Genomic DNA, 13,967 nt, shown 5'->3' on the forward strand with positions numbered 1-13,967 from the left:
CAGAGGCTCACTCCTGTGGAATCCCAGTCCTCTTCTGCACTGGTTTCCCTCTCCTTTCCAGTTCCCCTAATCTGATAAAGCTCGTGGGGAGAGGCAGCAGAGGGCGGGGGAGGAGAATGTGATGTAAGCTCTCGCTCCGGCCAAGGCGCGCTGCAGCCCCGCGGTGCCCCGGGGTTTTTTGGTGGCCGCCGCACTTTGGGAGGCTGGAGAAGAAGGCGTGGAGATCCACCACGGCTGCGGGAGAGCCTAGCAGGTGATGTACTCACCTCCCCTGCGGAGAGGAAAGCCGAGCACGGTGTGCAGCTCCTTGTTTTGCCGGCTGTACCTGCGCTGAACACACCTGGAGGAGAGCGGGATGCTCGGAGCCAGCTGCGCTGCTGCGGTGAGTCTGCTCCTCCTCCCTGCCCCTTCCCTGCCCTGGGCAGGGGAGCAAGGGAAGGGTTTGGGGTCATGGAACCGTGTGGAATCCCTGCTGGATTGACTCTGAGCCAGCTGATCATCGCCGGCTAATCTGGGGGCGGGCCAGCTGATCATCACCGGCTAATCTGGGTGCTGGCACAGCCCGCCCGGATTACAAGGGCGTGTGGCTCTGTGTCAGGGTGGGTGTGACACCTCTCAGGGGCTTGTGTCACAGTAGCAGCCCAAAAAGGAGCTTGTCTGCAAGGATTAACTGCAGGAGAGAAATTTGTGAAATTTTGATTTGAGAAATTGTGTCACCGACACAATATTGGGCATGTCTGTGAGGAGGAGTCAAAGGAGAAAATGTGCTTTTCCCCATGCCAGCAGGAGGTGAAGGTGGGAGGAAGCTGGTCCTATGTGTTTGCTGATGGAGAGAACTGGATCAGGTAGCTCAAGCTGTTGAAATTAACTGTAGAAAAGTCTTTTCTAGGAGAACTTCCAAGTGCAATTGAAAACATCCTGCTAAAGGAAAGAAGGGAAGAGGAGGATCATCATAATATGTATGAGTATTCTACTTTATATACTATATTATAGAATTCCTACTGGTAAAACAAAATTAATGTATTAACTGAGGCCTCAGAAAACCAAATAACCAGCTCTGTTAACACCTCTGGAACTGCAGCAGTGCTGAATGAATCCCTAGCTGCCTTCCAGCACTGGGAGTATCCAATAATGCCTGCAAAAGGATGCAGTTATGACACCTGGTGTGAGTCCTCACTTAAATGTTGTGCCCACACTACTTTAGGAAAAAATGCCACGCGACTGATTTTCCAATGGTACTGGCAGTTCCCTCCTGGGTCTGGCAGAGCACATGCAGCTGCTCAGAGCATTTTTTAGAGGTGAAACCTCCATGAAATATAAAAATCTGGAAATTAAATGATAAGTTATTTAAATTTATAAATAAATAAAATCTGGAACTTAAGTAGCTAATCATTGGGGTGGGGATTTCTCTTTCTTCCTTTTTCAAAGGTCTAAAAGTTAACTTTTTAGAAAGCTAACTATAGTCCTTTCATTAGCTGTATTTCTGAGCCTTTGTCTAAAGAGCCTCCTGATTCTAGGCTCAGTCAAGTTAATTTCTTTCCAGAACTTGGGATGGCTTCAACTTGGCAGAAAACTCAGGAATTCTACAACTGGATTCTTGAAAGTGGAGGTTGGTAAGAGATGCTGTCTAAAATGGGAATTTCTGCATGAATAGCAGGATCATGAAAACCAAACCTAGAAGGAACATAATCCTTATATTAGCTCACATGCTCTGCACTAGGCAGATTTCCACTTTTCCTTCTCCATGATCACAAACTTCCCTCAAGTCTTGAAATATCACAGGAAACAACACCCTCCCATTGAATCACAACAAAGAATAAAGGATGGGGGATTTTCCATTGGAAAATCTGACAGGACTGCAAGCAATAAATGCTTGGGATTGCCTGGAATACTAAGTGATTTTTTTAAATGCATATTGATGTGTCATGGGAAAGCTTAGTTGACTAAATGGTTAATACTTTGGGGTTTTAACTCTTTGTGATGCCAGTAAAACCTGTTATCAAATGAAATATTGGCAGTAACCACTCCTCAGTGCTTGAGATTTGACACCTTGCAGTGAGGAGACATCAGATATTCAGTAGTTAGAGGCTCAGCTTGGTCCCAAGGGGCTCTGTTGTATCTCTGGATGTAAAGAAAAAACACAAAATGCCATGAAGGTAGAACAGCAAGCTTGCATGATGGCTTTGGCAGGAGGAGGACATGGGACATAATGCTCAGACTTTATATAATGCTCAGTAAATGTTTCAGGATTTAAAGTTCACAGGAGAGTGTAAACTGAAATTCAGGACTTCTGATGAACTGCTAAATCCAGAAACATTTACTGAGCACAGCCCATAACAACCATCATAAAGAACTGGGAGGTTTAGAAGGGTGAGGGACTAACAGTGTTGTCTAGACTGGTATGGAACTTATAAAAAATGAAGGAGTGTGACAGAGCACAGATCACACTGGGAACAGGAAAGGGAAGCATGAATGGCACCTGGGATGTTTTTGCTGATATAACATATCCTGGGTGATAGCAGGATTAGGAGCAGGTGGCATGACAGAAAATCTGTTGAGTTTTCCTTTGCTGTAGGACCAAAGAGCTGTTTCAGCCAGGATAAGTGTTTTGGCACTTCCCAGTGAATTCATGCTTTTTAAGAGAGCAGGTATAAAAATGAAGGACTGGAGAATTTCAGATGTTCTGAGGGTTGTAAGGAAATAACACCAGTGATTGAAACACTTTTATGGTTTAGCTGTAAAGATTTACACTCCTGAAGAGCCACTGTTGCTTTGGCTGCTCCTGTGCATCCCTGCACAGTGTCTGGGATTGCTCCTTTCACCCAGGGAGGGTTCCAGCTCATCCCAGGAAAGATCTGCCTTCCAGTACTGCAGTCCATACCCAAAACCTGGGCTAAAACCTTTGTGTAAAGCCTTTTAGCAGAGTCAGATCAGGACTGAGGTGCAGCTCTGCAAAGACACAGAGACACCAAAATTTTTTCTGCCAGCGAGCGCGTTGATGGGAACTAATTAAATCCAATTAAACATATCCTCCCTGCGCTGTGTGGAGGTGCCAGCTGTGGCTGTGTGCTTTTCCTTCCAGATCCAAGGACAGACCCGTGGCCACTGGTCTACTCCCCAGTTCCTGTCACCCTGATCTTCAGCTGCTACCTGCTGCTGGTGGCCCTGGGGCCGCGCTGCGTGAGGCAGCGGCTGCAGCTGCGGGCTCTGCTGCTCACCCACAACCTGGCCATGGTGGCACTGTCCAGCTACATGTTCTACGAGGTGAGCAGGCAGGAATGGCTCCTAGCTAAGCACCTGGGCAGGGCTGGGATTCCAGAGTGTGATAATTGATAAATGGTTCATGTTAATCATAGAAGTTTTGGAGTTTGGATAAGCCAGAATACCTATAATAAGAAAAAAAGGTGGACCTAGATAAAGGAAAATATATGATTAAACCCACTTTGTTTAAATCCCCCTGTTATGAATAGTGTATATACCAGTTTGCAAAAGAAAAAAATGGGTTTTCCATAAGTCTGAAAGGTTTTTTTTCAGAATCACATTTCCTGCCTTTGTGTGATCAATCACAAACACTCTACTAAAGATCAGACTTCCCACTTTTTCTGCTTTTTATCTACCAAGACCAGATAGTTACATGACCAGTTGTCCCAAAGCTGTCCCACAGAAGTTTGGAAGTTTCTTTGACCACCACTGCTTAACTTGCAGAATTATGACAACAAAACAATAACAATTATTGACTACAAGGAAAACCATCCTATAAAAAGGGAGCTGCAAACCAAGTTTGGTGGAAGAGTGGAGTGGGCGGTGACCCCTCACGTTTTCCCCAGCGCTGCTTGCTCTGTCTATATAAAATAAAGCAATCTATATTTTGCTGAATATCAAGACTTTGCTTTTCATTTACAAGAGCCTCCACATTCCAGCTTTTGCTGATGGACTGTGCTGAAGGGAGTGGGAGCTGGCATGGACATATCTGTGTTTTGCCACAAGAGGAGTGGCATTGTCCTGCTGTACTTGATTTCCTCCCATTCCTCAATCCTCTTGCCATTCATGAAATTAACATGGGATTTCATTCATCCTGAGTGAAGGATTACAAGTTCATTAGGCACAGAGTGTGTGGAGGATGTGGAAAGGCCTCATTTCACCTCCAGTGTGGCTGGTGATGGATCCATATCTGAGGATGAGAACCACTGGTCTAGTGGAAGGTGTCCCTGCCCAAGGCAGGGGGCTGGGACTAGATGATTTTTAAGCTCCCTTCCAACCCCTTAACATTCTATGGTTTTCCAAAGTTGGCAGTTCTCTCCAGGAGTGACAAGCACTCTCTGTCTTCCTGATGCTGAGAGTGTAAAGGACGTTTTTTTTCTGCTTGTTCTTAATGCATAAGCCTTTCCACAAGCCTGTTCCCCCTAGTTTATGTAGGCCACTGAAAACTTTGAGGGAACATAGCCAAATAGGTTTCAAAAACATTCTGATGCCAACAAATATGCCCTTTAATTTGTATCACAAGTGTTACATTAATCCAAAGTGTTTTTGCTCTTTTTGAACCAATGCTGCTCTATCTGAAGACAGATGTGAAAATTGCTTTTCTGTGCTGGATTGTTCAGTTATACTGGGTACTTGGTCCATTTTTTTTGCCTTCCAGTGAACAGGCAAATGCAACCAACCAAAACAAAACAGCCTGTGATCTATGCAAAGAACAGAGTCTCTCAGCCTAGAATTCACTATTCTTGCTGAATTAGTTTTGAGTCCTCCAGTGATTACACAAAGAGTTACAAATCTTCCTAGGCCAAATTTTCTTTTTCTTTTTTTTTTTTTTTTTTCTTTTTTTTTTTAATATTCCAACCTGGATGTGAAGTATTTTGTTTTAGGTTTTTTTACTATTTGTTTGTGGATTTTCTGTCAGTAACTATAATACTGAAACCCTCCTACCTTAGCATTGATATACCCACCTTTTTTATAGCAGATGGCATTGAACAGATAATTGATTTCTATTTGCTTTTTGTTTGTTTCAGTTTCTGGTCACTTCAGTCTTGGCCAACTACAGCTACCTGTGCCAGCCAGTGGATTACAGCCGGAGTGAGCTGGGAATGAGGGTACAGTTCTGGAGAAAGCTTGCCTTAGGCCCTGCCCTTTCATGGCTATGCAGATTCGTCTGCACATAAATAGAAACTTGCATGGCTAAGAAGGCTTTGACTCCAGTTTGTTGTTGCCTGGAAATCTATTCCATTAAATTGTCTGCTTCAACAGTTGGTGCACTTTGCTTTAGCTCTCTAAAATTAATAATCTCAGTCCACCCAGCCATCTAAGTTTGATCACTGCAGAGAGGGTGATCTTACTAGCTGAAGTATCAATATTGCAAATTACTCTGAAATAGGTGTGATTCTTTGCATGGATTATAAGGATTCTGGGTGATCACTTCCAACAAGAAAACTAACTTTTATATCTTTTGCCTTGCATGACAAATCTTACTCAACACTTCTTTTAGCAGAGGGCTTTGCCTAAAACTATTCCTTGGTCCTCACAGGGGTTGGGTCTCACCAGCATCAGCTTTCCAAAAATGCTGCATGAGTTTTTTCTCTTTGAATTTGGAGTTACAGTGCCTTGCTTTGAACAGATGCATGCATCATATTAACTTTTCAGTTTTTCAGAGTCTAGCCATCTGGAAAAACAAAAACAAAAACAGAAACAAAACAAAAAAAAACCAAAACCAACCAAACAAACAAAAAAAAGTCCCCCCTTGCTGCAGACCCCGGGTGGGCAGGGATACGGCGTGGTTGAAAATGTGATTTTGGGTAAAGCTCTAACCGTCGTGCCTTGTGCTGCCCAGCAGATGGCAAGAGTGTGCTGGTGGTTCTTCTTCTCCAAAGTCATCGAGCTGCTGGATACGGTAAGGAGGGCTCAGCTCCTCAGCGGGAAACAGATATTTCCTTGTCAGAAAGGGGCAGCAGGCCAGAAATGATGTCCTGGGTTGATCCAGTATTGATTCGCTGCCTGTCTCCATCCCTTGGCTGCACACCCTCCCTCCCCAGCACCTTCCTGAGGCTGGGCACAGTGCTAGGAGAGAGGTTTTAACCCTGGCTGCTGCCAGGTTGGCTCCCAAAATTTTAGCTGCTGGTGCCTCACAGGTGCTGCTATAGCCTGGCTGATTAACAGTGGGGAAATAAAGGAGCTGCAAGTGGACAAGTCCTGGCATTTCTGCTGCCATGGATTATCAGGGAGCTGTGTGCTAAAGGTTTGTGTCCTGGGGGTTTGTGTCCCACCTCTTTATAGCTTGTCTTCAGGTCTCCTCCTGCACTGTAAATTAACTAAGTGACTGCACAAGGCCAGCAGAAGAAAGTTTTGTCCTAGTCCAAAACTTCACAGCTCTCTGGGGTGTAAGTTGACAACCCATCAAAATGTGAATAAACGTGGATCCTCCCTAGGCTATTGCCAGGGATTTGGCCAATCCCCTCTCTGTTTGCATCAGCACCAAAAGAAGCTTTTTGCCAGTCCTGAGTGCCTGAAAAGCAGATTTTGGTATGTGTTTGTGTGTGCATGTGCATGGTGAAATGCAGTGACCTGACACGTCTGGCAAAACCATTCTCTTTACTAATGCAAATTCCAGGAGGGTTTGGCCATTCAACACAGTGTTTTTTTCTGTGGGATATTGTCTGGTAGCAGTAAATATACAACTTATGTCCTGAAAAGAAGCAGACCAAAGCAGCTGTGAATTGTATGGAAGCTCAATCAGAGTCTCAGTTGTGTCCTCTTTGGACTTGGGGCCCTGAATCCAGACACAAAAATATTTGGGGCTTTGTGGAAGAAATTCTGTCTTCAGTTCCCTCTGTAAGTTCTATTGTGTTTCACCAGTTTTTGTCAGCAGCAGAGGAAATGGGTTTGGGAGATTCAGACTCATTATTAGCTATTTTTATAAGTTCTTACTGTGAAATTTTTGTCTAACCACATCGACTCAAAGTTTTCCTTTGCCCGGCTTCTTTCAGGTTTTCTTAATTCTGCGCAAGAAACAAGAGCAGGTGACTTTTCTGCATGTGTACCATCATGGCTCTATGCTCTTCAACTGGTGGTCAGGGGTCAAATACGTGCCTGGAGGACAAGGTATGCTTGTAAGAAATGCTGCTGCAAGAAAACTCTGTGTTTCTCATGGATTTTTAGGGGCTGTGGAGGTAGCATTAATAGTGCAGATGGGCTGACTGGCAGGTAGGAAGCTCACCTACTTCCAAAGGTGAGAAAAAGCATGTGCATTTCAGATGATTCCATCTGCTCAGATGTTGGGGCTATTTAGGCTGCCATGTTCACTGCCTCACCCAGAATGAGAGTGGGCCATCAGAGTGAGTCCATCAGAAAAAATAACATCCTACAGAAAGTCTATGTACATCTCCTCCCAGAGCAGCGCTCCCTCTCTCCCCATTCAGAGACCCTGGGACAGCAGCCCAGGTTCTGGCTCTGTCTCCTGCTCTGGCTGTGCCCATTTCTGGGCTGTATCCAGAACACTGGCCCTTTGTGCTCAACTGGAAGAGAGGCATCTGGGCACTAAGCCACTCTAGATGGGCCCTATACAAGTTGCTGGGGCATTCTTTTTTAGGAAGTCATTTTGGCTATATGGCCTTGACACCAGAATGGTGTGAAATGCTTAGGTCAGACAATCAAAGTCTCTCCTCTGAACACTTGATATGGGATTGGATATATTGTGGATGCCCTTACCCAGGCAGTGTTCAAGGCCAGATTGGATGAGGATCTGGGCAACTCTGGTGGGAGATGTGCCCTGGGGGTTGGAGATAATGGCCTTTAATGTCCCTTCCACCCAACACATGCAAAGATTCTGGCTACTGAAGGAAGGCAGAAGCTGATGTATTTCCATGGCAGAGCCCAGGTGGAATGTTCATCCCTCGGGGTGGGTGTGATGTGTTTTGGAAGCATCACCATAGTGCCTGTGAGCTTTTCACAGGGTTAGCCTGGAATGGGTGGTGTGCCTTGTTCACCCTCACTTTTTCACCCCTCAGCCTTCTTCATTGGGATGCTGAATTCCTTTGTCCACATCTTCATGTACGGCTACTACGCCCTGGCCAGCCTGGGACCGCGGATGCGCCGGCACCTGTGGTGGAAGCGTTACCTGACCATCCTGCAGCTGGTAATGAGCTCCAGGTGTCCTTCCCTGCCCTGCCCTGGGCCAGCTGGGATGGCCCTGCTGTCTGTCACCTCACTGGCTCAATCTCTGTTTGCTGCCCACGGAGAGCAGCACGTCCCCAGTGCCCTCCTGAGAGGTCAAGCCATGGGGGACCTGCTCCAAATGCTGCTTCCACAAGACTGCTGGAGGCCTTCAGTGACCAAATCAACCTAATTATCCACAGCTTTGTAATGGGGAGGGGAGAGAAAAATTAACAACTGGATTCCTCCTGTTTCTGTTGTATAAGGAGCACTGAAAACAGAGCTTGGTGTGGAGAGGTGGGGCAGCGATTCAGGGAAACTTTGGATTACCGATAGGGCAGCAGACTGGGGAGCTTTGATGCAGTTCCTTCAGAAAGGAAGGGTGACTCTAATGGTAGGCAAACAGGGATGTTAAAGAGAAATATGTGAATTTTACTCTTTCTCTAGAAAATCCCTTTGGATTTTCTCTCATCTCTGACGAAATTACAAATCCAGAAAACTCTGTGTTTTTTCAAAGATACAGCATAAATGCAATGGTCCAGACACGGACAATAGTTGTAGGAGAGTTTTTTCCACTTAAAGAGAGGCTTTGCAAACCAAAAGTATGCAGTTACAAGGGAAGAGAATATGTGTAAAATAGTGGTGCAGTGAAGGCTGCTCCAGAATTCTAACTTAGCCTGCAAAGCAAGGCAGAGCAAGAAAGCATTGCATAGAATAAAAAGGTACTTGTAATGCAAATTATAGCACAGAAAAAAAAAAAATAATAGCTTTTTGGTAGGTAGAACTCATTGCTTCAGTGTATTGAGACAGGTGACTTAGTAAAACACAAAAAAGAAAAATTATTGTTTAATGTTTAAATTAATAAGGGTAGTATCTGTAGTATCTGCAAGCTAAAATACAAATCAAAATAATTATGGGTACAATAACCTGATTACTACTGGGGAAGAAGAATCTCTCACCTTTAGTCTTCATACTCCAGCATCTCAGTTACTGCACTGTGGCAGAGAAATGGGTCAAGGGCAGGAGAGGCTAGGTTGGTTAAACCTCCAGGTCGGATGGGCATCTTTCCTGGTGGGAAAACACTGCTGGGTTTGATGTCAGGAGAGGCAAGCCAGTGATGCTCTGTGTTGAGGACACTGCTAGGATGTTGTGATAGCTGTGATGGTCTCAATGGCTAAGATGAGGTGTCCCTAATCTGGCTGCTTCTTTTTTCCACCTCTTGCAGTGCCAGTTTGTGGCCGTTGCTGCTCATTCTTCCTACAACCTCTTCACAGACTGCCCATTCCCTGATGGCTTCAACACTGCAGTCTTCCTCTACAGCCTCAGCCTCCTGGCTCTCTTCTTACACTTCTACTATGGGACCTACATTAGGGGAAAGCAGGAAAAGCTGGCTTAAAGGAGATCAGAGGGCACAGAGAGCACAGTCTGATGAACATGTGCATTCTCTGCTTCTTGTCACGTGCTTTCAGGAAGAAAATGTGTCTGGGGAGTATGTCTGAGGCTCATGTCTTGCCTTCAAATATCCCAGGTTAGGGAGAAGGAAGGAATGATGTAAACTCAGGGATTAAGGAATGAGGAGCACACTTAATTAAGCTGAGGCCAAGCTAAGCCACCAGCAGAGCAAGCCTTGGGACATTTGCAAGATAAGGCCTCTTTCCCTTCCATCTTTAACTCAGTGTCCAAGGTCTGGCAGCCAGCTACAGCTCCCTGCCTCATTTCTTAGGCTGTAGAGGGTTTCTCTGCATCCACAAAACTATCTCAGCCTCAGGGTCATGTGCCTCCAGGCTGGAAATCAATGTCCAGGTAGCAGCAGCAGCCAGGAATCCACACTCAGCTGCACTCTGCATCCCACCCTGCCCTGCTAAGGGAGCTCCTGCTAGGCCTGGGGTGCTCCTGATGGTTTAACTTAAAATCAGCATCAGCAGCAAAGAAATTGGACATTAGGTTGTCTGGCTGGGCAGGTGTCTTCACTGTCCTGGAGCTAAAGAAGGCATTATTAGAACTTTCACCCTAAAAAGAAACTAGTGCAGTAAGAGTTTCCAATGTCTCATTTTCTGGAATGTCTATTTTGTTTTGTTTGCTCTCATACCAATAGAGAATTTTAATGCATGAAAATACTTGGTATTATTCCTTATAGATGCCATAATTGAGCTAGAAAGAAATGATTGGTGTTCCTATTCATAACTTATCTACTCCAATTTGTTATTATTTTTAATGCTGTTATTTTAAAATTTTGTTTCTTGTCAAACCTAAAGAGTTTAACACCACCATAAGCAATCACCTCTACTACCTAATTGTATAAGAATTAATGCAAAATGTATTGGGCAAAATTCATTGGGTAGTGCAAAGCTGCATAGCCCCACTGATTTTAAGACATCTCTCATTGTCTTATTTTTTTTGCTCCTAAATCAATTGCAACTAGATTTTGGCACTTACATTCATCTTCAGACTGCTAAATGCTTTTACAGTTTTGATATGGCAATGCCTTGAAAACCCTAATTAAACTACAAAGTGATAATTATTGATTGAATCCTGCTCAGTTGATTAAAACAGGTATTACAGAGCAGTGGTATTTTGTGAAATGCAGAGGTGTTGAAGGAGGGGGCTGGAATTAGTGACATGGTGCATTGCCATTGCCAAGCCAAATCCACCTGAAATGTAGATAAGTCCAACTCCACTGGGATTGTCCAGAGGACTGGAGCTGAACCCAGCACATGGATGTATCCCAAAAGACCTGTGTGCCCTGGAATTGCTGCTCACTGCTCTGTGTTCATACCCCAAACCTTTCCTTCAGCCCTTCCACACACATGTGGAAGATAAAACAATATTCTGCCTTTGCTCACCCTCCTCCTCTTCACAGCCACAAAGGACTTGTTCACACTGTCCCAAGGACACATCATAAATGTCCTTCCTTTGATTTGAGCAGTCTCTCTTCTGATTGTCACTGGTGAGAATGAGAATCACTGCATCTGTGCTAGTTGGTTTTCTTCCTGTCTAATATTTTTCCATGCTAATTAATAAATAAATAGTGACACATTTGCATAGTGGACTTCTCTCAGAATTTTAACTAGCAAACCCCTGAGTGGGTGCTTCATTCCTCCCTTTGTTTGGAAAGACAGGAAAAGTTATCCAACATATTCATGTGGAAGATTCCTCTAGAGGCCCTCCAGAGCCTGAAGACTCAGCGCAAGTAAAGCTGTTTCATTACTCCTGTCCACTTAATGATTCATTTATGGCTCTCTCCTGCTTAAGCCATCAGTACATTTGGCCCTCTAGTTTCATGGTAGAGCATTTCCTGCAGCTGGCTAAATTATCTGTGCTCACAAAGCAATCTAATGGTCTTTTCCCTACACATTAGTGGATATCAACCTCAGTTTCCCCTTACTTTAATATTTTCACAATGTAGTAACTAAGTTGACTCATAATTTTATGCCAGAATAAGCATCATGTATTTTGATTTTTCTTGATTCATGACTGCTTAAAAATTAGAAATGAGCATGAAATCTGAATGAGATCACTCAATGCTTTTCCACTCTTAAAATATATGAATTTGTAATATGCCATTTAGCTTTTTTTAAGGCAGCCTATGGAGCCTAATTTGTGTCTGTGTGTGACAGAGCAATGGATTCTGGAGTGTCACTGGCCACATAGGTGGTAGCAAAACATGAAAGTACAAAACTGTCACCTGACAGCTTGAAGTGACAGATCACCTAAATCAGACACTGCTGCCACCATTTGTTCTAGACATGAAACCTTTGATTTATTCCTGTCCCTCTTCCTCACAGTCTGAGTGAGTGGCCTGATCTTGAATGAGTAAGAGCTTTTTGTTGGTGTGACTTTGATGGCATAGGATAAAAATAAAGTATTTTCAGTTGACTGATGAGGAGGGATTTGAGATTTGAGAAACACCACGTTTTCCACACAGGAACAGACACTGGCATGGAGCACAGCTGTTACAGAATCATTGATGCATGCAAAATTCACTTGTGAGGGCATTTGCACTGGCAGTGAAGAAAAAAATGCAGTACTATAGCTGAGTGGCTCTTTCAGATTGCACTTGCTTGTCTTCATTCTCCTGTTTTAAAATTGGGTTATCCCAGTTGGAACTGTCCACCTGGGCCACCCTGTTGTGACAAAAAAACAAACCTGAGAGTACAGCTATGTGCTCCTGGAATTTAGCAGAGAATAAAGGCACTGAATGGGATTTCCCCACTAAGATCAAGTCCCTGGAATTAAAGATTACCCCACAGCAAAGCACTGAAAGCCAAAAGGAATGGAAATTATAAATTGCAAGCTTGGATAGCTCATGCTCTCCGGTAGAGTCCAAACCTTGAGGATGAATTAAAAATACAATGTTGCAGATGGATTTGTGAAAATCTGGGCCAAATACTGGTTCTCCCAATATCAGTGACAAAGGCTGCAGATTGCTCTGGAAGGAGGCAGGCACAGCTCCTGTGTGGAAAACAGCTCCACAGCCCTGTTTGCTGGGAGCAGGCTGGAGTGTTATTCAATCTTTACAGATGACTTTAGAGGGCAGGTGGTGTGCAAGTCCCCCCCTTGTAAAATGTGGGTCATTAGATGTCTGTAGAGCAGTTCACATGAACAAGATGTAAAGCACAGTGTAAGTAGGCTGCTGAAATGAATAAGCTTGGTATCTGGTAGTGCTCAGCATCTTTCCGGCTGTTCCAGTCAATGTAAATTATGGATGTTCTGATCAAATTACTTTTGAATTAACCAGACCATTTACTCAGTGCTTACTTTCCCTCTGAAGATAAATGAGAGGGATTCTCATTTTAATCAAAACAAAATACAGAAAAGAAAATCAATTACTATTTAATGTTTTTTCCATCCCTGTGTGATGGAAAGTTTCCAGAGGAACTTAGGCTTAAAATTGCAAAGCAATATAAAATGCAGGGACATGGCTGGGTTTTAACTATTGGATTTTTTATGTACTATCAGAAAATATGCCTGTGTTTTTTTGCTTTTTTAGGGCAAATAATTACTCTAAACAATTAAACAAGCAAAAGCAGAATACACTAGATTGCTTCACCCAAAAAAATAAAAATGTCAATAAAGATGTAAACCACCTAGAAGCCAAACATTTAAAAAGATCAGCCAGCTCTGTATATAGAACAGTGTGAATGTGCTGAATTCATTAATGAATAGCTTCGTGGATTAGAGCTTGATAGATGGAGTGCTCCCATCCAGATGTTTACTGTGATTTGTCAATGGCCTCGTACTTAATCCTCCTGGGCAGGAAATGCGAGCCTTTCCTCTGGGGTCTCCCCTGGGGACTGCGGCAGTGCTTCTCCCTGCCTTGAATCATCTCAGCCCGGGATTGGGCTGCCGAGGAATTCACCAGTTAACCCTTTCGGTTTCCTCTCAGCTTCAGGTGATTTCCTCACCATCTGCCACAGCCTCGCTGTTATTCAGTCAGCACATGGAGAAGGAAAAAGAGTCACTCGTGTCACCCTGGGGTCCCTGTAGCACATCTCAGCTCTGTATGTCATCCTTTCTCTCCAGTACCTTAGCTTTCTGCTGCTTTTCAAGACAGTGTTCAGGGTCCTAACATTGAGATGAAAAAATGAAAGCTATTAAATAAAAATTGTCCTTTAAAATTCCCTGTAGATGTTCCTTCCCCTTTAACATCATCCTCCCATTCTCTCTTGTCCCTTTTCTCTGCTCTTCTTTTGTATACACACACACACACAGATACACATACAGATTCTCGGAGCTTTTAAAGCTGCAAACAAACTAGCTGCAAGTTACTCAAATGCTGTACAAGCAGAGGCATTTTCTGATCAATCAATTAATAATGTACATTT

General features: G+C 43.9%; 1 protein-coding gene across 1 annotated transcript; it reads left to right on the top strand.

Moving 5' to 3' along the window:
* Positions 1–241: 241 nt before the first annotated feature.
* LOC306800715 (very long chain fatty acid elongase 4-like) lies at positions 242–13,497 on the top strand. Its single transcript, XM_079303012.1, is given in 9 exon segments — positions 242–286; positions 289–382; positions 1,544–1,609; positions 3,083–3,264; positions 5,010–5,090; positions 5,828–5,884; positions 6,978–7,092; positions 7,998–8,125; positions 9,368–13,497. Coding segments are annotated over 9 exon segments (924 nt in total). The 5' UTR covers positions 242–256; the 3' UTR covers positions 9,539–13,497.
* The last annotated feature ends 470 nt before the right edge of the window (positions 13,498–13,967 follow it).

Source organism: Erithacus rubecula, assembly GCF_903797595.1.
Source record: "Erithacus rubecula genome assembly, chromosome: 4".
Lineage (NCBI taxonomy): Eukaryota > Metazoa > Chordata > Aves > Passeriformes > Muscicapidae > Erithacus > Erithacus rubecula.